Source organism: Aquarana catesbeiana, linkage group LG13 (assembly GCF_042186555.1).
Source record: "Aquarana catesbeiana isolate 2022-GZ linkage group LG13, ASM4218655v1, whole genome shotgun sequence".
Classification (NCBI taxonomy): Eukaryota; Metazoa; Chordata; class Amphibia; order Anura; family Ranidae; genus Aquarana; species Aquarana catesbeiana.
The window spans coordinates 18,067,920-18,091,075 of NC_133336.1; the positions used below are offsets into that span (position 1 = coordinate 18,067,920).

At 45.4% G+C, this 23,156-nt stretch overlaps 1 protein-coding gene across 2 annotated transcripts in view; it reads right to left on the bottom strand.

Moving 5' to 3' along the window:
- GOLGA5 (golgin A5) overlaps positions 1-23,156 on the bottom strand; it is a 50,792-nt gene that overhangs the window by 23,486 nt on the left and 4,150 nt on the right. For both annotated transcript variants that reach the window (XR_012237038.1, XM_073608849.1), the window contains exons 2-8: positions 22,034-22,651; positions 13,007-13,216; positions 12,395-12,614; positions 9,825-9,948; positions 7,728-7,931; positions 4,269-4,439; positions 3,245-3,373 (exon numbers count right to left, since the gene is read on the bottom strand). Coding sequence is in view for 1 of the 2 variants with exons in the window: in XM_073608849.1 (XP_073464950.1) it covers positions 3,245-3,373; positions 4,269-4,439; positions 7,728-7,931; positions 9,825-9,948; positions 12,395-12,614; positions 13,007-13,216; positions 22,034-22,601 (1,626 nt within the window). In the remaining variant the exon portion in view is untranslated. The remainder of the gene's footprint in view (positions 1-3,244; positions 3,374-4,268; positions 4,440-7,727; positions 7,932-9,824; positions 9,949-12,394; positions 12,615-13,006; positions 13,217-22,033; positions 22,652-23,156) is intronic.

The following is a 23,156-nucleotide window of genomic DNA, read 5'->3' on the forward strand; positions in this document are numbered from 1 at the left end:
ATTGGTTTGCGCAAAAGTTATAGCGTCTACAAAATAGGGGATAGATTGAGAGAATTTTTTTTTTTTATTATTATTAGTAATGGCGGCGATCTGCGATTTTTATTGGGACTGCGACATTATGGCGGACACATTTTTGGGACCATTGGCATTTATACAGCGATCAGTGCTATAAAAATGCACTCATTACTGTAAAAATGTCACTGGCAGGGAAGGGGTTAACACTAGGGGGCAATCAAGGGGTTAACTGTGTTCCCTCAGTGTGTTCTAACTGAAGGGGGGAGGGGACTGTGTAGGGGAGAAGACTGATCGCTGTTCATACTTTGTATACACACAATCTGTCTGTTCTCCCCTCAGAGAACCGGGATCTGTGTGTTTACACACACAGAAGCCATTTTTCGGTCTGTCACGAGCGATCGCAGGAGCCAGGCGGTCATCGCGCCTGCCGGGCACGCGCATCGGCTCTGGGGGTGGGCAGCGGCCACGCCTCCGGCGGCGCGTGCGCGCCCCTTACATGACATCGTTTTGCCCAGCCGTGCCATTCTGCCGCAGTAAAACTGCGGCGGCTGGTCGGCAAGTGGTTAAACCTGCTGCAGACAATGGTGCATTGCTGGATCATCATCAGCATCCCCATGTTCCTGTGTATCCCGATTGAACTCCTGTTCTGGACCCGGCTTGCTCTGACCTGTGATCCTGATTTACCCTGGGCTTGTACTTGTAACTTCTCTCCTGCTTGCTCCACTGTGTTTGACCTTGGCTTGACTTACCGACTCTGCTACAGATTCACCTCACCGTGTATGACCCCGGCTTATCCAGTCTCCTTACCTGAACTGATCTCACCATGTACGACCCCCTGGCCTGGCTCCTGTTTCCAGTTTGCTACTCTGTCAAGTTACACGGTACTTTCCAAGCACACGAGCTCTACAGCTATCCAGCCTGCTTGCGCTACATCTCGGTGACCAGCTCACCTCATCACAGTACCTGGCAAACCATGCTTCTCTGGGCACTGCTCTCCCTGTACCACTTCCAGGGAAGCACTGCACTTAGCCGCAAGGGGAGCCCTCTCTCAGCATCTCAGCCTCGCACCTGGTACGTGACAGTATAATCCAGCCATAATGTCAGAGGCTGACGGAGGTGCTTCCCTTCTGGAGGTTTTGTGCCAACAGGTTACTGCTCTCACTCAAGCAGTACAAAGATTGCAGGAAGGCTACTTTCAGCTTGAAGGACGTCTGCAACATCTGACAGGGACACCTGCCCAGGGAGATCAAGCTCTACCCTCCACTAGCTCTGCAACTGCTGCACCGGTCCAAGAACGTACCACCACTACCCATACAGTGGTGGTCCCTTCACCTGAACCTCGGGTGCCAACTCCTGAACAGGAATCAGAAAAAGTTTAGATCATTCAAGAATGCCTGCCTGCCGTACTTGGCCTTACAACCACGGACTTTCTCCCTTGAGACTATTAAAGGTAGGGTCCATTGTCTCATTGCTATCAGATGAACCCCAGGCTTGGGCAGACAGCCTATTGGAACAAAAAAGAACGGTCATCAATTCTGTGGCTGTCGCGCAAGTATATTATGAACCGCAGTGGGAAGCGACAGCTGAAACTGCTCTACATACTCTGACACAAGGAAGGCGCCCAGTGGAGGACTACATAGTAGACTTTCGTAAATGGTCCGCCGACACGGGATGGAACGAAGCTGCCTTAAAATATCAATATTGTCAGGGCTTGTCAGAATCCCTCAAGGATGAGCTGGCCAGAGTAGAGTCTCCTGCCACCCTGGAAGGCCTTATTCAGTTGGCTATTCAACTCAACAGACGCCTGCAGGAGCGAGGTTCCGAAAGAGCCCAAGCCTTCAGACCCACTTGGATGTTACCCAAGGTTCCTTCGCCTCTAGCAACCATGCCTCCCTCTGCATCCATATCAGAAGTTGAACCTATGTAGATTGGCCTAGTCCGCTCAGCTCTGACCCCAGAAGAGAGACTTCATCACCAGCAAGCTCATTTCTGCCTTTACTGTGGGGGAATGGGACATTTCTTACTCAACTGCCCCATAAGTCTCTTCCACGTATGCCTGTATATTTCCGGATGGCAGGACCTTCCCCCTCTCATCTTGTCCTTCCCGTCTCCCTGCAGGTAGCGGAAGAGGAGGTTAGGCTTGCAGCCTGCAGCTGCTTTCTGGACTTGACTTTGGCAAAGAAACTTGGCATTCCCCTCTTCAGTAAAAAGCAACAACTGACAGTTCATCTAGCTGATGGCTCCATGCCTAGTTCTGGGCCTGCTACCCAAGAGACTGCACCTCTCTTTTCATCTTGATTGAATCTTGGCACCAGGAATTTCTGCGCTTTGACGTTCTGAGCTCACCCATGTTCCCGGTCATTCTAGGCATCCCTTGGCTGCAGGCGCACAACCCGCAGATTGACTGGTCAAAAGGAGAAGTTCCATTTCCCTCTTCATATTGTCAACAGCACTGTCTCACTCCTGTGCAGATTAAGTCTGCCAATTGCTTGGCTGACCAACCAGTGTCCAGCACCCACAAGGATGTGCCTGCAGCCTACCAAGGGTTCCTGGATGTCTTTGACAAGAAGAATGCTGATGTCCCTCCACCTCATCGGCCATATGATTGCCCAATTGAGCTCCTCCCAGGATCAGAAATACCCTTTGGTCGCATATTCCCTCTCTCTGAAAAGGAGCTCGAGATACTACGGGCATACTTTGATGAGAAATTGAAGAAGGGATTCATCTTCCCATCTTAGTTACATAGTAGGTGAGGTTGAAAAAAGACACAAGTCCATCAATCTTCCTCTCCTGCCGGGGCCGGCATATTCTTTGTGGAGAAAACAAGATAAGACCCTCAGACCATGTGTAGATTACAGGGGGCTCAACAAAATCACTATTAAAAAATCACATCCCGCTCCCTCTTATTCCAGAGCTCTTTCAGAGTTTCCATAATGCCCGAGTCTTCACGAAGTTAGATCTGCAAGGTGCCCACAACCTGATCCGCATTCGGATAGGAGTCGCCATGGAACCACAAAAAGTCAAAGCTATCCTGGATTGGCTCGCTCCCGTAGATAAGAAGGGGGTACAAAGGTTTGTTGGGTTCGCAAACTTTTACAGAAGATTCATAAAGTTATCCACCAATGAATACATATTAATTATATCACATACATAAGGTTGCTCAAAACACACACACACACACACACACACACACACACACCGCTAAAAGGAGAAAAGGTTCAGGCATTACCTGTTTCTGGCGCTCCAGTTCAGCCTCCAGCTCCTGCTTCCCCCTCCTCTGCTCCGCCATCTGCTCCTGCAGATCATTCATTTGTTCTCTGGCAGTTTCTGCTTCACTCACTTGCTGAGTCTCCAGATCCTACAATGGGGGGAAGATAGGAAGCATAACCGTGTGTGCATTCTCTAAGGGTAGAACATACTAATGGAGAGTATTATAGAGAGCAAAAAATACAGATAATTCAACACACCCAGGAAAGAAAAGACTAAAAAAACCTAAAGCTGCATTCTCAGTGATGTCATCAGTCTCTAGTGAATGGATAGGCTGCATTCTAAATGATGTCACCGATCTCTGGTGAATGGATAGGCTGCATTCTCAGTGATGTCACTGGTCTCTAGTGAATGGATAGGCTGCATTCTCAGTGATGTCAATGGTCTCTAGTGATTGGACAGGCTGTATTCTCAGTGATGTCACCACCCTCTAGTGATTGGATAGGCTGCATTCTAAATGACGTCACCGCTCTCTAGTGCATGGATAGGCTGCATTCTCAGTGATGTCACCGCTCTCTAGTGAACGGATAGGCTGCATTCTCAGTGATGTCACCGCTCTCTAGTGAACGGATAGGCTGCATTCTCAGTGATGTCACCGGTCTCTAGTGAACGGATAGGCTGCATTCTCAGTGATGTCACCGCTCTCTAGTGAACGGATAGGCTGCATTCTCAGTGATGTCACCGCTCTCTAGTGAACGGATAGGCTGCTTTCTCTGATAGTTGAAATCTTAGGGCACACACTCAATCTTTTAAAAATGGCAAGAATTAAGCAGGGGATTCCCTTTTTCATTCCAATCGGATGTAATTTTTCTGGTGAATGAAAATAAAAAACGTCTGCCATAGACAACATATACACGTATTCTATTCTCTCGGGTAACAGAGCACACCTACACCAAAGCTCTCTCTCTATCTTAAATTGCAGTGTGTAACATTTGGGGCAGTATGTAATATATATAGAAGCAGAACATCAGAGAACATCCTCTTACCTGTAACTCGGCTTTCAGCTGCTGGATCTGAGCCAGAAGTTTCTGTATGTCTTCTCTCTGCATGTCTCTCTCATGTCTCGTCTCTTCCAGCTCCATGGTGCTGCCTACATGGCTGTCCAACCCATCCAGACCTGAGCCCTCCTTCAGGCTGCTGATCAGTTTCTCTTTGGACTATAAGGTGCAAGAAAACAGAGATAACTACTTCACCTCCGGAAGGTTTTACTCCCTTCACGACCAGAGCATTTTTTTGCTAATTAGCACTGCGCTGCTTTAACTGGCAATTGCGCGGTCATGCAACGCTGTACACAAATTATATTTATGTCATTTTTTTCACACAAATATAATTTTCTTTTGGTGGTATTTAATCACCACTGCAGTTTTTTTTATTATATAATCAAAAAAAAAAAAAAAAAGACCGAAAATTTTGGGGAAAAATAATATATATATTTTTTACTTTCTGCTATAAAACATCCAATATTTTTTTTTTTTTTTTAAATATAATCTTTTTTTTGTAGCCAAAATGTATTCTGCTACATGTCTTTGGTAAAAAAAATCCCAATAAGTGTATATTCACTGGTTTGCATGAAAGTTATAGAATCTACAAACTATGGTATATATATATATATATATATATATATATATATATATATATATATATATATATATATATATATACACACACACACACACACACAGTATCTCACAAAAGTGAGTACACCCCTCAGATTTTTGTAATGTTGAACTTCCAGTGACCAGTATGAGAGAGTGAGAGCGATAACACCAAATTTAACACACCTGCTCCCCATTCACACCTGAGACCTTGTAACACTAACGAGTCACATGACACGGGGGAGGGAAAAATGGCTAATTAGGCCCAATTTGGACATTTTCACTTAGGGGTGTACTCACTTTTGTTGCCAGCGGTTTAGACATTAATGGCTGTGTGTTGAGTTATTTTGAGGGGACAGCAAATTTACACTGTTATACAAGCTGTACACTCACTACTTTACATTGTAGCAAAGTGTCATTTCTTCAGTGTTGTCACATGAAAAGGTAGAATAAAATATTTACAAAAATGTGAGGGGTGTTTCTCATCTCTGCTTTGCAGGATTGATCCCTCTGTACAGAGCCCTGTGTTGATTCCAAACACAGGGCTCTGGGCTGTGATTGGACACAGCTTATTCAGCAGGTCCCAGCTGCCAATCATTGGCTGGGACTTGTACAATCACAGCGGGTGTCGGCAGGTGGTGCAGCACCATAAACCCTGAAACTGTACCAGTACGCCGCTTTGCCTGTATGGGGCGCCCATCCTCAATACATTGCAGGCGGCAGTCTGCAAGTGGATAATGAGCAAACATTAAAGTTCTTATGCTTTCCCCACTCTATCCAAAACTTTAAAAAAGCCTGTTGTGCTACTTTAAAGAGATCGACTTGGATATACATCTCTATATATATTTTTTTTCCTCATTAATATACACACAGCACCCCATATTGTACACACAGCACCCCATATTGTACACACAGCACCCCATATTGTACACACAGCCCCCCATATTGTACACACAGCACCCCATATTGTACACACAGCACCCCATATTGTACACACAGCCCCCCATATTGTACACACAGCACCCCATATTGTACACACAGCACCCCATATTGTACACACTGCACCCCATATTGTACACACAGCACCCCATATTGTACACACAGCCCCCCATATTGTACACACAGCGCCCCATATTGTACACACAGCACCCCATATTGTACACACAGCACCTCATATTGTACACACAGCACCCCATATTGACAGAAAAACACAGAATTGTTGACATTTTTGCAGATTTAAAAAGAAAAACTGAACTATCACATGGTCCTAAGTATTCAGACCCTTTGCTCAGTATTTAGTAGAAGCCCCTTTTGATCTAATACAGCCATGAGTCTTTTTGGGAGATGCAACAAGTTTTTCACACCTGGATTTGGGGATCCTCTGCCATTCCTCCTTGCAGATCCTCTCCAGTTCTGTCAGGTTGGATGGTAAACGTTGGTGGACGGCCATTTTTAGGTCTCTCCAGAGATGCTCAATTGGGTTTAAGTCAGGGCTCTGGCTGGGCCATTCAAGAACAGTCACGGAGTTGTTGTGAAGACACTCCTTCGTTATTTTAGCTGTGTGCTTAGGGTCATTGTCTTGTTGGAAGGTAAACCTTCGGCCCAGTCTGAGGTCCTGAGCACTCGGGAGAAGGTTTTCATCCAGGATATCCCTGTACTTGGCCGCATTCATCTTTCCCTCGATTGCAACCAGTCGTCCTGTCCCTGCAGCTGAAAAACACCCCCACGGCATGATGCTGCCACCACCATGCTTCACTGTTGGGACTGTACTGGACAGGTGATGAGCAGTGCCTGGTTTTCTCCACACACACCGCTTAGAATTAAGGCCAAAAAGTTCTATCTTGGTCTCATCAGACCAGAGAATCTTATTTCTCACCATCTTGGAGTCCTTCAGGTGTTTTTTAGCAAACTCCAGGCGGGCTTTCATGTGTCTTGCACTGAGGAGAGGCTTCCGTCGGGCCACTCTGCCATAAAGCCCCGACTGGTGGAGGGCTGCAGTGATGGTTGACTTTCTACAACTCTCTCCCATCTCCCGACTGCATCTCTGGAGCTCAGCCACAGTGATCTTTGGGTTCTTCTTTACCTCTCTCACCAAGGCTCTTTTCCCCCGATAGCTCAGTTTGGCCGGACGGCCAGCTCTAGGAAGGGTTCTGGTCGTCCCAAACGTCTTCCATTTAAGGATTATGGAGGCCACTGTGCTCTTAGGAACCTTAAGTGCAGCAGAAATTTTTTTTGTAACCTTGGCCAGATCTGTGCCTTGCCACAATTCTGTCTCTGAGCTCTTCATGCAGTTCCTTTGACCTCATGATTCTCATTTGCTCTGACATGCACTGTGAGCTGTAAGGTCTTATATAGACAGGTGTGTGGCTTTCCTAATCAAGTCCAATCAGTATAATCAAACACAGCTGGACTCAAATGAAGGTGTAGAACCATCTCAAGGATGATCAGAAGAAATGGACAGCACCTGAGTTATATATATGAGTGTCACAGCAAAGGGTCTGAATACTTAGGACCATGTGATATTTCAGTTTTTCTTTTTTAATAAACCTGCAAAAATGTCAACAATTCTGTGTTTTTCTGTCAATATGGGGTGCTGTGTGTATATTAATGAGGAAAAAAATGAACTGAAATGATTTTAGCAAATCGCTGCAATATAACAAAGAGAGAAAGAAAAATTTAAGGGGGGTCTGAATACTTTCCGTCCCCACTGTGTGTATAAATAAATATATATATATATATATATATATATATATATATATATATATATATATAATCTCTATCTATATCTCCATCTAACGATTCTATCCCCTGCACTGCAGAGGGCGCACCTCTCCAGCCATTACTTCGCACCTGCAGAATGCGAGTTGCCTTTTGCTTATAATCCATCATTTCCTGTTTTACAGACTCTGCTGCGGCCTTTGCCACCTTCAGCTGCTGCTGCAGATCGTCGCACCTCCTCTTCTCCTCCATGTGTTTCTTCTCAGCGCTCACCACCGAGTCCACCAGGTTCTGACGCTCTGCTTCCATCTTGCTCAGACGAGTGGAAAATTCATTCTATGGATAAATCCACCAAGATGGCTTATTACAAGCAAAACTATTTCCAACCTGTTATCGCTTTGTGGACTTAAACCCAAAGCCAAAAATGTCATATACTAAATCAGCTTACCTCCTATTTGGCTGAGAAATAGTGTTGGGCGACATTGGCTCCCGCTGCTGTCAAAGTCAGTGAGCCAATGAAGACAGCGAGGGGGCGGAGCCAAGCCACGGCTAAATGGACACACAGAGCAATGGCTCGGGTGCCCCCATAACAAGCTGCTTGCTGTGGAGACACTCGGCAGGAGGGAGGGACAAGGAGCACCGGCGAGGGACCCGAGAAGAAGAGTATCTGGGCTGCTCTGTGCAAAACCATTACACAGAACAGGTAAGTGTAACATGTTTTTTTTTGTTTAGAAAACGAGACTTTTATGCATTCTATGCATGAAGATAAAAAAACCTCCCCCCCCCCCAATACCTATCTGAGCCACATGACGATCCAGCTATGTGCACAAAAGCCTTGGCTCTCCGGGGTCTATCCTTCCTCATTGGCTGAGACAGTGGCATGAGCCACTGGCTCCCTCTGCTATCAATCACAGCCAGTGAGCCAATGAAAAGAGAGAGGGGGCAGGACCGAGTTATAGTGTCTGAATGGACACGCAAAGCAGTGGCTTGGGAGCGAACCTGCTTGGGTGTACCCACTTGGGGGCACTTAGCAGCAGTACAAATGGTGGGAAGAAGTTAACAGGGCCCTGCTTTTTCAGGTCCCAAGTGGTGTACTAAACAAATCTGTAAAAAGCACCCCACTCAAAAATTATCAGCCGGTTCTTCCCTCTTTGGCAGAAGTGATCCGAGTAGCTGAACAGCTACTCAATCACTTCTTTGGGTGCCCAGTCGCCTTTCTCATGCTCTGCCATCTGATCCCCGAGCCTGGGAGCGATGTGACCGGCAGCACTACACAGAGAGAGAAAAATGACGTTGTTCCTCCCTCTCTGTGACCACAGAAGCAACGAGGATTTCTTCCAGTTTTTGGCTCTTTGTTCACCTGACCATTGACGGCCAGGAAAGCAACCGATCTGTGTCTGATCGGCTGCATGGGAGGCCAGAGGAGAGATTTGGGGTTTAATAGACCCCAGATCTCTCCCTAAAGAGGACCCGTCATGGCCCATGCTGTCACAAGGGATGTTGTTCATCCCTTGAGATAGCAATAAAGTTAATACCGAAAAAAAATAAAAATAGCGTGTAAAAAAAAAAAAGTTAGGGATAAAATAAATAATAAAAAACTAAATAATAAAGCGCCCCTGTGTTTACACGCAAAAGTCCTGCGTGAATATGTAAATGGTTATCGCACCACACATGTGATCAGAGTGAGAGCAATAATTCTAGTGCCAGACCTCCTGCTGTGTATCTCCAAGCCCCGTTTCACACTGAGGCAGTTTTCAGGCGTTTTAGCGCTAGAAATAGTGCCTGTAAAGCGCCTGAAATCTGCTTCCCATTCATTGCAATGAGTGCTTTCACATTCGGGTGTTGCGCTTGCGTGACGTTGGAAAAAGTCCCGCAAGCAGCATCTTTAGGGCGGGTTGGAAGCGCTATAAATAACGCTCTGAAAAGGCCCCTGCCAATTAAAATGAATGGGCAGTGCTTTCAAAGCGCCTTAATAGCACGTTGAAAGCATTGTAAAACGGGTCTTTTTTTGGCTTCGTTAAGGTCCCGTTGTCACGGGGCCTTAAATAAAAACCCAGCCCGCTGGCACCCGAAAAGCTCTGAAAAAGCGCCGCTAAAATTACCAGTGCTTTAGCGACACTTCAGTGTGAAAGGGGCCTAAACAACAAGTCTGGGGGAGAAAAACTCTTCCTCCCTGAGTGATGTGATTCTATCAGGTACCATAAAGAGAGAGTTACTTGTGGCTCAGACCTGCATCTGTTTGTAGCCGTCCTGTTCCCGTTTCAGTGAGGCCTCCGCTTCCCGCAGCCTCTCCTGCACGCTCTGCAAGGTCTGGCTGTGGAGGCTGCTCCCTTCACTGAGATCCTGCAACATCCTGGAGGAGAGAAACACGAGAAAACATCACTTCTACTAAACCAGACACAGGAGGACAATGGAGAGATCTTACATCAAGGCAAGGAGAGTACAATAACTCTGTGTCAGGATTAGGAGCCGTCAGTAAAGTAAGACTTGAATAAGCAGTAAAGTTGCATCGATATCGGTGATGATACTAAGCATTTGCACAAGTATCGGTACTCGTGCAATTGCTCCGATACCTAAAACCGATACTTTCAGCTGTCAGCAGGATTCCCCCACTGACAGCTAAAATGTAAAAAAAAAAAAAAAAAAAAAAAGGCAATTATCGGTTGTTAACCACTTCAGCTCCGAAAGGAATGTGGGACTTTGAATGAGACAAGTGACTTGTGGATTTTTTTTTTTGGCCGGGGGTGGGGTTCCTTGCCTCAGCTCCGGAACAGACAACCAGTTTGGGGTTCCATCTTCGATGCCAGCCAAGCCCAGTGCTTTAGCCGACCTGTGAGTATAGACCCCTTTCTCCCCTTAGGGGTAGAATATATTAACGAATACCACATAACTATTTGTATTTACAGTTTATCTCTGTACCCAACTCCTGATGAATGACATATAGCCATGAAACGCGTCGTTTCCATGGGGTGCTTAGTCAAGTCTGGCTCATTACCTATTCACTGGCCCATATATACTTTTTATACATTCAAAATTCATTAAGTACTATGTAATTATTAATGTGCATCTTCCTCTGTTTTTACAGCAGCTCTGTTGCACATGGTGTACCAATGCCTGTTAACAGGAAATATCTTGTACTATATTTACAATTAATCATGCTCAAGATTGATATCATTCATCTTATTGCCAAATGGCGTTTCTATGACATGTGTACATGTATGTATTTATACCATTTTATCAACATTAGTTACTTCTCATGTGCTGCCGAGCTGACATACATACATTATATATATATATATATATATATATATATATATATATATATATATATATATATATATATATATATATATACATATATACATACACACACACACACACATACATTTATTATGTTCATGCCATGTGTGTGTATATATATATATATTTACTTGTTTCATACTACTGTCACGAATAAATAATGTTTACCAACCACTCTACCTCCACAAGTCCATTTCCTCAAAGTCCCACATTCCTTTCTTGTTTAAAAACAAAGAACAAGCCACAATTTTGAAAAAAACTTAAATAAAATATGTTTTTACTTTCTTCCTTTAATAAACATATCCAATTTAAAAAAAAAAAAATCAAATGTCTTCATTAATTTAGGCCAATATGTATTCTGCTACATATTTTTGGTAAAAAAAAAAAAAAAAAAAAAAAAAAAAAAAAGAAGAAGGATTCCAATAAGCGTATATTGGTTTGCGCAAAAGTTATGGTGTTTACAAAATATGGGATATTTTTATTTATTTTTTAGTAATAATTGTGGCAACCAGCAACTTACAGCAGGACTGCAATATTGCAGCGAACAAATCGGACACCTAACAGACTTTTTTGGGGACCGGTGACACCACCAATACAGTAATCAGTGCTAAAAATGTGCACGGTCACTGTACTGACACTGGCTGGAAAGGGGTTAACATCAGGGGCAATCAAAGTTTTAACTGTGTGCCTAGGGAGTGTTTACTAACTGTGGGGGAGGTGCTTTTACTACTTGAAGACATGGATAGGTGTTTCTGCTTCACAGGAACACAGGATCCAGGTCTTCTGTACTCACAGAATGACAGTCTGCCTTGTTTACATTGGTACTCTGACAGAATGACAGTCTGCCTATGTAAACAAGGCAGACTGTCATTCTGGCAGAGTACCAAAGGGTTGCCGGTTTCGCGGGACCCGCTGTGTAAAATGCACAGTGGGAGTGAGCCGTAGGCAGCGTGCGCACACCTGAAACCCGGAAGTGCAGAATTGCGTATATACACGAGTCTGCACAGAGCGGCCGCCCTGTTGCAGTAAATCCGCTATGGAGGAGTGGTCATAAAGCGGCTAAGGAGTGTTCTGGTGTTCCCAGAATCCAGTTTACCTAGAAAAGCAGAGCCAGGCCCCTGACCTGGCAACAGAGTACACTGCAGCTGTGCAATACCACCCAAACCAGGATGCACCACAACCTGATAACTGGACAACAAAGGAGCAGCAGAACTCCAATGAGTTCTCACCTCCTGCACACATTTTCAGTGTTAGACTGACAGCACTGTGCAGGTGCTGACTGACACAAAATGCATCTCTACCCGGTCCCAATCTGCTATGTATGGGATTACAGGAGGGTGACATCAAGACAGATTCAGGTACTTATACTAGCTGTGTGTAAAAATAAATGGAATTATTTTCATTAATAATACAGAACTGGTATGAATGACATTTTATATATCTGCCTGGAGGTCATCTGCTCTGTAATATTGTATATCACATGGAGCCATATGCCTCACCTGGATTTTTCACTCTGCAGGGACTCCAGAGCCTCCGTGCGGCTGCTCAGTAACTGATCAGCTTCCTGCAGCCGCACCTTCAGTACTGCCAGCTGGGAATCCTTGGCAGCGGCTGCCTCCGTCAGATCGTCCACCTGGGCGCGCAGCTCCCTCGTCGTTCTGTCATTGCTGGAATTGTCGCCATTCCACTTCCCTATCCGAATCCTTGCTTCTTTCAGATCTGCAAAAGGAGTGATGTCATCAGTTACCGCAACACAGGGATATCGAACACATGACCTGCACTGTACACAGGAGCTTCCACTTACCAACAGTTCAATACTATGGAATGGTCAAAGCTTTGCCTATCAGTCTGGGCCAACGTTTGGCTGGAACAGGAAGGTTCGGATGTCTGCTGCTAACATTTGAACCTCTAGGTCCCTGCATTCTACACCCTGCAGCAGTGCAATCAATATAACCCGGATCCCAAAACTGCATTATTCTCCGATAGGTTGGCATGCAAATACTCAGACAAGTCTACAATACAAAACCACTGATTCTCCTGACTTCATCATTGGCCATAGAACCTTAGAGGGGGGGCGGGGTATCCCAGATCTCAGGTAAGACCCTCGTTACCTTCCTGGGTCTCCTTGGATCTCTGGATGAGTGTCGCCATCTCCTGGTTCAGGGACTGAACCTCATTTCTGAGCAGCTGGTTCTCCAGGCGGAGATTGGACAGTTCGTGGGATTTCTGGTCTCCATTGCCGTGGCTGGAGGTGGAGGACGTGTCTGAGGCTTTGCTGTCTGGGACTTTATCTTCCGGAGTGTTATCTGCAGGCTGAAAATCTGCAAATGATACAAATCCCAACGACATAATGCAATGAGACCAAATGAAACATAAATCCCTTTAAAAAAAAAAAAAAAAAAAAAAAAAAAAGGTAAAGCAGAATTCCAGCCTAAAGCTAAATTAGTCCTAAAAATGTCCCCTTCCTTTCTTTTAGACAATTTTAGAAATTTTTCACTATTCCATATTTAAATTTCCCAGCCCTAAGCTCCCAGAAACTCCTTGGCTACTTTCTTTGGCTTATACAATAAAAACCTGCTGGACCCATACTAGTTTTGTGGCACTATCATTTTTTTTCCGCTTCTGACGAGGTCTCACGTGACGAAACGCATTGGGAGGAGCAGGACTCTGACGCCACTACGCACACCAACAGCTCGATCGGAACTTCTGGATGGATACAGTAAACCTGAATGGAAAGTTACGGATTGCCACTCAGGTCTCTGTGTCCAAATCCGGTGGACTCACGCTACGTGGGTGCTGGCTCGGGGGGAAAGAAGCTCGTATATATTGGAGGAAGGAAGTCCTGATCGCCGCACTCTAGTAAAACCCGATGGTCATACAGTTGAAAGCAACCTCAGCCTAGCTATTTCCAGGCCACGCCTCCGACGCATTTCAGCATCTCATGCACTCTAATTGGTATCAATTTTATATGTATGCATTTATGAAGTCTTCTTTATGTAGGAGTATTATGTGCGTTATTTTTGATTAGCTTAGCTTTTTTTGTTATCTTGTATCAGGATATTACGCGGGCAGCTTTTCACTTTTTTCTAGTTGGGATTTGGACGCCAATTATTTGGATGGTAGTTGTGATTTCTCAGACTGCCCTGAGGACTTTTAAGGAAACTCCAGTTAACAGAGAGCTCCTGATTTTGGGTTTGAAACCTCATCTAATTTTTAAACCTTTTGGTCCAGCACTCTTCTGACTCTTTTCTAATTTTAGAAGTAACCATCTAAACTAGGAGGCATCTTATCACACTAGGTATGCAAACCATGCTGTGCTTACGGAAAAAAAAAAAAAAAAAAAAATCTAAAAAAAAACGCGCGAAATTCTATGAAATAAAAAATAAAAAAAAATTTTTTAAAAAAGCAGCAATTATATCAAAAAGAAATAGCGCTAGCAAATTAAAAAACGTAATGAACAAATTAAACAATATCTTATACTGTATAAAAAATTCCTGCAACACAAAAGTCCAATGTGTAAGAGAGGACAAAGTTCAATGTGCACCATAGAGAAAAATAAAAATAAATAGAAACCCTCTTCTTCTATATCAAAGTATATGTAGATTCCTGCAAAATCTCCACCACCAGCAAGGGTTAATAGACTCGTGAGGCCACCCAAATGGGACGAGTACACACTTAACAGCTGTAGTGTGACCCCCCTAATTATAGAGAAGTCATATGTGCTTTCATTAGGGTACACAGCCCTGGATAGCCAAATGGCAACTCCTCTGGCTCCCCCCACTAGCGGATGGTAACGTCCGGTTCTCAGTTGGGCATCGCCCCATATATGTAATCTATACGAGTATAAAAAAGGAAAAAGATGCTCCGATAGTGTAAAACCTTATTTTTAGCTTTATTAGCAATTCAAATTACACTTACAATTCTGAAGAAATAAAATGCGATTGTAACAAATCCTCACAGGGCAGATATACAGCACCTGCACTTCTGGGAACTCGCAATGAGGTCAGCAAGTCACTCCGCCCTATACGTTTCATCAGCCGTGACGTATTCCGGGGCATCTTTTTCCTTTTTATAGTCGTATAGATTTACATATATGGGGCGATGCCCGACTAAGAACTAGATGTTACCACCCGCTAGCGGGGAAGCTGGAGGAGTTGCCATTTGTCTATCCAGGGCTGTGTACCCTAATGAAAGCACATTTGACTTATCTTTAATTGTGAGGGGGTCACACTACAGAGTGTACTTTTCCCATCTGGTGGTGGCCTCATGAGTCTATTAACCAATGCTGTGCCTACTGATAAAGTACTGCATGTATAAATACTGTCAGATCAGAAGACAGACAGTCCCTCCTCTAGGTCCTTCAGTGTGTAACCCCAGAAGTCCACAATATGTATATAAATATTCTCATGCACAGTTCTATGTAGGAATCAACATTCCAGGTAAAGCCTAGGAAGCGGTCCACAGGGCTGAGAATTCTCTCCCTGCCCCCCATGTGAGAGCGCTGGAGCACTCATTGAGCACCAGTACAGTCACATGGGGGGGATAAAGAACAAGTCACATGATCCCAATACACTGATCTGCAACAAGCAATCAGAATGCAAACAACATTCCTAATCTGTACACTTGTTCCAAGTCAGAGAAGCGGTGGATCAACATGACGACCAGAGAACTAGGATTTCCGAAGGTAAGCGCAATGCCAGCCTTCTGATTTGTACTCATCCATTTAAAAAAAAAAAAAAAAAACATGAGCGAAGCCAAGGAAGCTGCCACTAATTTCAGCCAGCAATTCATATTTTTAGACCAAGTCTGCCAATGGCGGCTCCCATATTTCGCGCAGGAAAAGTTTACTTTAACCATTTGCCGCCCGCGCAATAGCCAAGAGACGGCTAACAGCGCGGGCATCCTTGGACGTCCTCCTGTGATCCTGCTACCCGCTCGCCCGGACTCAGCTGATCACAGATTGGGGTCCAGGGCCAATCACAGCAGCCCTTTACCATGTGATTAGCGGTCAGCCAATGACAGCTGATCCCAGGATGTAAACACAAGCCGGTTATCGGCTTTTCTCTCCTCACGCCGATGACAGCATGGGGAGAGAAGAAGAGAGCCAATAACTGGCTTGTGTTAGGGACATCGGCACTGATAATCAAGGCACTATCAGTGATCCGATTATCAGTGCAGTCCCAACAGTGCCCACCAGTGCTGCCAATCAATGCCCATCAGTGTCATCTATCAGAGCAGCCTACCACTGCCCATCAGTGCCGCCTACAAGTGCCCATCAGTGTCACCTACAAGTGCCCATCAGTGCCACCTACAAGTGCCCATCAGTGTCGCCTACAAGTGCCCATCAGTGCCGCCTACAAGTGCCCATCAGTGTCATCTATCAGTGCCGCCTACAAGTGCCCATCAGTGCCGCCTACAAGTGCCCATCAGTGTCATCTATCAGTGCCGCCTACAAGTGCCCATCAGTGCCGCCTACAAGTGCCCATCAGTGCCGTCTACAAGTGCCCATCAGTGCCGCCTACAAGTGCCCCCTATCAGTGCACAACAATGAAGAAACATTACCCGTTTGCAAAATTTTATAACAAAACTATGAAAAAAAAAGTTTTTTTTTTTAAATTTATGTTCTTTTTTGATTTATTTAGCAAAAAATAAAAAACCCAGTGGCGATTAAATACCACAAAAAAAAAGGAGCTCTATTTGTGTGAAAAAAATAACAGTTTTATATGTGTACAGTGTAGCATGACCGCGCAATTGTCATTCAAAGTGTGACAGCGCTGAAAGCTGAAAATTGGCCTGGGCAGGAAGGGGGTAAAAATGCCCAGTACTGAAGTGGTTAAATTCAAAGCACCGCCCTTAAGAGGAACCTGTCACAGTGTCTATATGGAGCGACTCTGTACTGGAACCTCTTCTTGCTGAACCAGCTGATTCATTGTGCTGCAGACTAGTCAGTATTTAATGTCTTTAATTAGACCGGTCATCGGCTTACACGTCCAACAAATCTTCTTACGCTGACATTACCAGCGGGGATCCTGGAGAGATGCAATTTGAAGTTCCTGGGCACAGAGCCCCAGCCGTCTACGTGGCATCATTCCCGTACACACAGCGAACATCCACTTAATGCCTTCGGATAATGTGCTAGACAGGCAGCCAAAGTGTTGCCCTGTACACTAAAGCCTATAACTACCTGACAAAAAATAAATGTTCTATAGCAAGGAAGAGGCTGCCACCACTTCTTGCCAAAGGCTGCCATTTTGCCGAAGCCCAGAGCCCCTGAGCAGCAGAAAATCTTTAGGCTGTCAGCAGATTGGCCTCTCACCAGTGCCAAAAAATGGAGAGCAACTGAGCTGTAACTGATTATATAAAAAGTGTGATCTGGAGTTTGGCTTCAATTTGTCTAAATCTGCTAGTCCATCTAACACTCTCCACCCCCCCCCCCCCCCCCAGTCTGGCAATGCTGCTGTCCAAAGATTGCCCCTGTGCTCCTTCATTCAGAGTGAGTGGGGGCACTCTAATAGAGGAGGAGGATGAAAACAAGCGGAGCTTCCCCGTGACTTTCCACTTTAACCACTTATTTCTTGTTTTATTCATTAAAGTGTATTTTTTTCCCCCCAAAAAAAATAGCTTTTGAAAAATGACTGCCCAAATATCGTGTGACATAAAAAAAAAAAATTGCAACATTACAACGTTGTGCAACAAAGGGCAGAAGATTTAATAGATGGAAAAATGAAAAAATGACTGAAGGTCCACTTTAAGTATACAGAGTTCTCTATTTCAGTAAATACCCAGCACATTATTATAAGCAGACAAAATGGAAAAAAAAAAAAAAAAAAAGAATTAATTTTTTAGATTTTTTGTTATTTTATGACAAAAGTTTAGATTTTAAAACAGGAATCCCTACTAATAGTAAGGGGAAAAGGGTTTGGTGGGACTTTAAATGAGGCACATGTGCCTCCAATCCGTAAATCATTTAGTCGAACAAGAGGTTTGGGGGCCGAGCGAGGCAAATCAACAGACAGCTCTGAATTATAAAATACAATTTATTATCTTGAAATTTATATAGCATTATTATACAATTATTATATATATATCTCTGCACAGGGAGGGGCACAGCGCCACCTACAGGCTGGAGAGGTTGGTTAGCACAAACATTTCCAGCCTCTGTGTGATCACCGCGATTATCTGTCATGAAGACGATTGGGAACTGTGCTGATCAGTCCCGGATCTCTAGTCTGAGACCTGCGCCTGTTGGTGACTGAACTAGTAGCCGTGCACAGCTGTGTGCTGCTAGTTTACCTCTGGTAACTACGGTTAAGAATACCAATCTGCAGATCAAAGTCATAATATACAGTATAACCGGATTCATTATTATTTTTGTATATCAGCTTGGAGTACAGTATTAAGTTTGCAAGTGGTTTACCGGGATTAGAGGTCCACACCCCCCCCCCCCCAACGCTCACTAGTGTTTATCGGGCTTACCGTTTCCACCGGATCACCTTAAGAATGGTCCGATGGTGCCACCAGCTGGTCACACAGGTGATCATAGAGTAGATCCGCTTCGATCGCCTCTATGACCTTGGAGGATCTAAGCGACCTCATGACGTCATTTCTGGTCCAAGCTGGAAGTTTTGTTTTTTTAAGCAAAAGATCTATTAAGTCCACCCCAACACTACAATCCCGGCACCTACAGACATCCACAATCTAAACACTAGAACCTATCTAGCCCTATATAGAAGAAATCTGACTACATACTTTTTGAAGCCGATCCGACTCGATCTCCGACGACGGAAGCTCTGCAGAGGACACAGCTGACAACGGCTGTGAAATGAATGGGAAGTGACGTCACCCGTTGAGTCACTATGGGGCTTCCGTTGTCAGCTGTGTCCTCTGCACCGTTTCCACAGCGAAGCCGCAGCTGACAGCTCAGCGTGGGATCGGCTTCAAAAAAAGCCTAAAAATGTATACCGATTTCTTCTTTACAGGACTAGATAGGTTAGTGTTAGATCGTGGATGTCTATAGGTGTTAGGGTGGACTTATCCTTTAAAAAAGGTAAAGAAGAGATTTGGGGTCTTTTTGACCCCAGATCTCTCCATAAAGAGAACCTGGCATCCTTATTTCTATTACAGGGGATGTTACAATTACTTGTAATAGAAATAAAAGTGATAAAAATTAAATAATAGGGATAGTGTAAAAAAAAGAAAAAAAAAAAAAAAAAAAAAGTAAAATAAATAAGAAAGAAAAAAAATAAAATGTAAAGTGCCCCACCCCTCTGAGGTTGCGTACATAAGCGAACGCATACGTAAGTTGCGCACACATATGTAAAGGGCGTTTGTACCACACATGTGAGGAATCGCCATGATTGTTAGAGCGAGAGCAAAAATTCTAGCACATGACCTCCTCTGTAACTCAAAACCATGTAACCTGTAAACAAGCGTCACCTATGGAGATTTCTAACCAATTAAGGACCGGAAGGATTTACCCCAATAAAAGAGGAAGTAAAGTCTTCCTCTTTGATTATACCTATAGGTAAACCTATAGTAAGGCTTACCTGTAGGTACTGTAAACATCTCCAAAACTTGCACCGTTTAGGAGATATTTACTATATACTCTGGCGCCGACATCATCGGCGCATGCGCACTGAATGAACGGCCCCCTCGTGCCATTTCTTCAGGACCCATGCCGTGACCGACGGCACCTGCGCCCATGTGCGGGGGTGACGTCATCGCGGCTCCGGCCAATCACAGCACCCGGGCCCGCAAACCCGGAAGTAACTCCAGGAAAGATGTTGGCCGTGTCAGCTGTGAGCAGGTGCCCCTGCAGGGCATTGTTCTAAGGTAAGCATTTCATAATGAGCTAGTATGCGATGCATACTAGCTCATTATGCCTTTTTTTTTTTGGAAGTTCTTTTTCCGAGCTTTACACTCTCTTTAATGACCAGGCCATTTTTTGCGATACGGCACTGCGTTAATTTAACTGACAATTGCGCGGTCGTGCAACGTTGCACCCAAATACAATTGACGTCCTTTTTTCCCCACAAATAGAGCTTTCCTTTGGTGGTATTTGATCACCTCTGCGGTTTTTATATTTTGCGCTATAAACAAAAAAAGACCGACAAGTTTGAATAAAAAAAACAATATTTATTACTTTATGTTATAAAACATATCCAATAAAAAATAAAAAAACTAATTTCTTCATCAGTTTGGGCCAATATGTATTCTTCTACATATTTATGTTAAAAAAAAAAAAAAAAAAAAAAAAAAATACCCAATAAGTGTATATTTTATTGGTTTGCACAAAAGTTATAGCATCTAAAAAATAGGGGATAGATTTTTTTTTTTTTTACTAATAATGGCGCTGATCAGCCATTTTTAGTGGGATTGCGGCGGACAGATCGCACACTTTTGACACTTTTTTGTGACCAGTGACATCATTATATTGATCAGTGATAAAAATCAACACTGATCACTGTATAAATGACACTGGCAGGGAAGGGGTTAACACCAGGGACGATCAAGGGGTTAATTGTGTTCCCTGGGGGTGTTTTCTAACTGTATGGGGGACGGTCTGACTGGGACAACACAGAGATCCATCTTCCTGCATAGCGGGAAAACAAGATCCTGTGTCATCCCGTCAGAACGGAAATCTGTATGTTTACATTGACAGATCCCCGTTCTGTCTCTGTGAGGAACAATTGCGGGCGGCCACCGCATCTTCCGATTGGCTCCCTTGCTGGCCAATCAGGTGCATGTGCACCCACACAGGCTAGTGCACAAAATGACATACCCGTAAGTCGTTTCGCGCAGTCGAGCCACCTTGCCACAGTACAACTGCAGCGGGTGGTCAGCAAGAGGTATCAGAATTTGTTGCCATTCCATGAGCAGGTGAAATTTTTAAGCTTGACATGTTCGGTATCTATTTACTTGGCGTAACATCATCTTTCACATTATACAAAAAAATTGGGGTATATATAGTGTTTTGTTTTATTCATTAAAGTTTATTTGTTCCCAAAAAATTTCATTTGAAAAAAAAAAAAAAAAAAAAAATCGCTGTGTAAATGTCGCGCGACATAAAAGTTAAAACGATCGCCATTTTATGGGGTCTCTGCTAAAAATATAGAATATAATATATACACACACACATAGATATAGATGGAGATATATTTGGATGTTATAATTAATTTTCTAGCAAAAAATACTGATTTAGACTCGTAAACAAAAAGTGCCAGAAAAGGGCCGGTCTTCAAGTGGTTAAGAATTGGGGAAAAGATAAGCAATCTGCGATAAGAGAAAAAATAAAAAGTTAATTACTAATGCAGGGATGTCCAACTAAATTTTATTGCGGGCCGCATCGGCAATATGGCTGCCCTCAAAGGGCCGCTTGTATCTGGGTTGCGTTTTGTACAGCGTGCAGGGGTGTGCCGAGAGCAGAGGCGCGTCGAGAGCAGAGTGCAGGGGCGCGGCGAGAGCAGAGTGCAGGGGCGGGCCGAGAGCAGAGTGCAGGGGCGCGCCGAGAGCAGAGTGCAGGGGCGCACCGAGAGCAGAGTGCAGGGGCGCGCCGAGAGCAGAGTGCAGGGGCGCGCAGAGTGCAGGGGCGCGCCGAGAGCAGAGTGCAGGGGCGCGCCGAGAGCAGAGTGCAGGGGCGCGCCGAGAGCAGAGTGCAGGGGCGCGCCGAGAGCAGAGTGCAGGGGCGCGCCGAGAGCAGAGTGCAGGGGCGCGCCGAGAGCAGAGTGCAGGGGCGCGTCGAGAGCAGAGTGCAGGGGCACGCCGAGAGCAGAGTGCAGGGGCACGCCGAGAGCAGGGGCGCGCCGAGAGCAGAGTGCAGGGGCACGCCGAGAGCAGGGGCGCGTCGAGAGCAGAGTGCAGGCCGGTTTTGGCCCGCGGGCCTTGTGTTTGCCACCTGTGGACTAATGTTATACACGCGAGCCCAGTATATAAGATGATGCGCCCCCTAGTGGTAAATGTAAAAAAAAAAAAAAAAAAAAGAAAGACAGGCTGGGCTCACAGGAAATGGCAGGAAATGGACAGAGTGTCATTCTACCATTGCTGGACCAAGGAGGAAGCCGGGGACGGAGCTGGAGGGTGGAGCAGGCAAGTAGGATATTTTGGGGGAGCCAGGAGGATAAACAGGAGAAACCATTTACCTGGAGTTTTCCGCTCAGTCTTCGTAGCGGCGCTCTGGGTGGTGTTGGCACTGTTGGGGTTGCTGGGTGCGGACTGCCCGCTCGCCTCCCTGCTGGATTCTCTCCTGGACTCCAGGGCGCCGTTGTGCACTTTCTCCGAACTATTAAGGAAATCGAAGAGCTGCTCATCGTCCGGTTCGGACTTTTTCCGCCGTACGAAGTGGCTGGAGGTCCTGAGGGAGGGGGCGCTGTGGGAGGGGGCGATGGGGGCGCTGCGGGAGGAGTCGATGGGGGTGCTGTGGGAGGTCTCTGTAGTCTTCCTGCTGATGGACTTGACGTTGGCCGTGCCGGCGAGAAGAGTCGCCTTCTGGTTCTTTATATTGCCGGCGGCGGAGGAGATGAAGGCGGACTTGGTGTAGCCGGATTGTTTCTCCTTCGGTTTCTCTGGCGGATCGTGTCCGATGTAATCGGCGGCGCTGTCCAGGATGACCTCGCCCTCTTTGCTCTTGCTCAGGGCGGTGGCCGCTCCCTGATCCACCAAATTCAGCAGATCCTCCGCCTTAACGGCCAGGTCTACCAACCAGGACATTGTGGGGGATCTCCGGGGTCAGCAGTCACTCACAGCTCCTCACTCATCACCTGTAATGAGGAACATAGAAGGGGGGTTACTGGAGTCATACACTGAGATACAGAATGATCAGGCTCCGCCCTGAACGATGAACTGACCAATCACTGCAAGAAAAGAGTCGGGACACAATTATAATATTACTGAAAATTGTCTCTTTCTTATTTCCTGGCCGTGGGAGAGCCGAGAATATAAATACACCCCCCCACCACCACCACCACCACCACCAACCGGCCAAGAGGACCTGTCATACCTCTTCTATGTTTAAAATCACTCTGAACACCTCAATAGATTAAGTGTCCAGAGGGAGGAGGGGAAGCCTGCACCACGTGCCCAGCCTGACTGCTACCATGCACAGGTACTGTTCATGGGAACTGTACCACCACCTCGACCACCACCCCACAGGGGGCGCACAACTCGACCACTGCCCCGCAGGGGGCGCCCAGGGCAGTGGGGAGCCCCCCCCTCTCCAGGATCAGGGCAGAGGGGAGCCCCCCCCCCTCCAGGATCAGGGCAGAG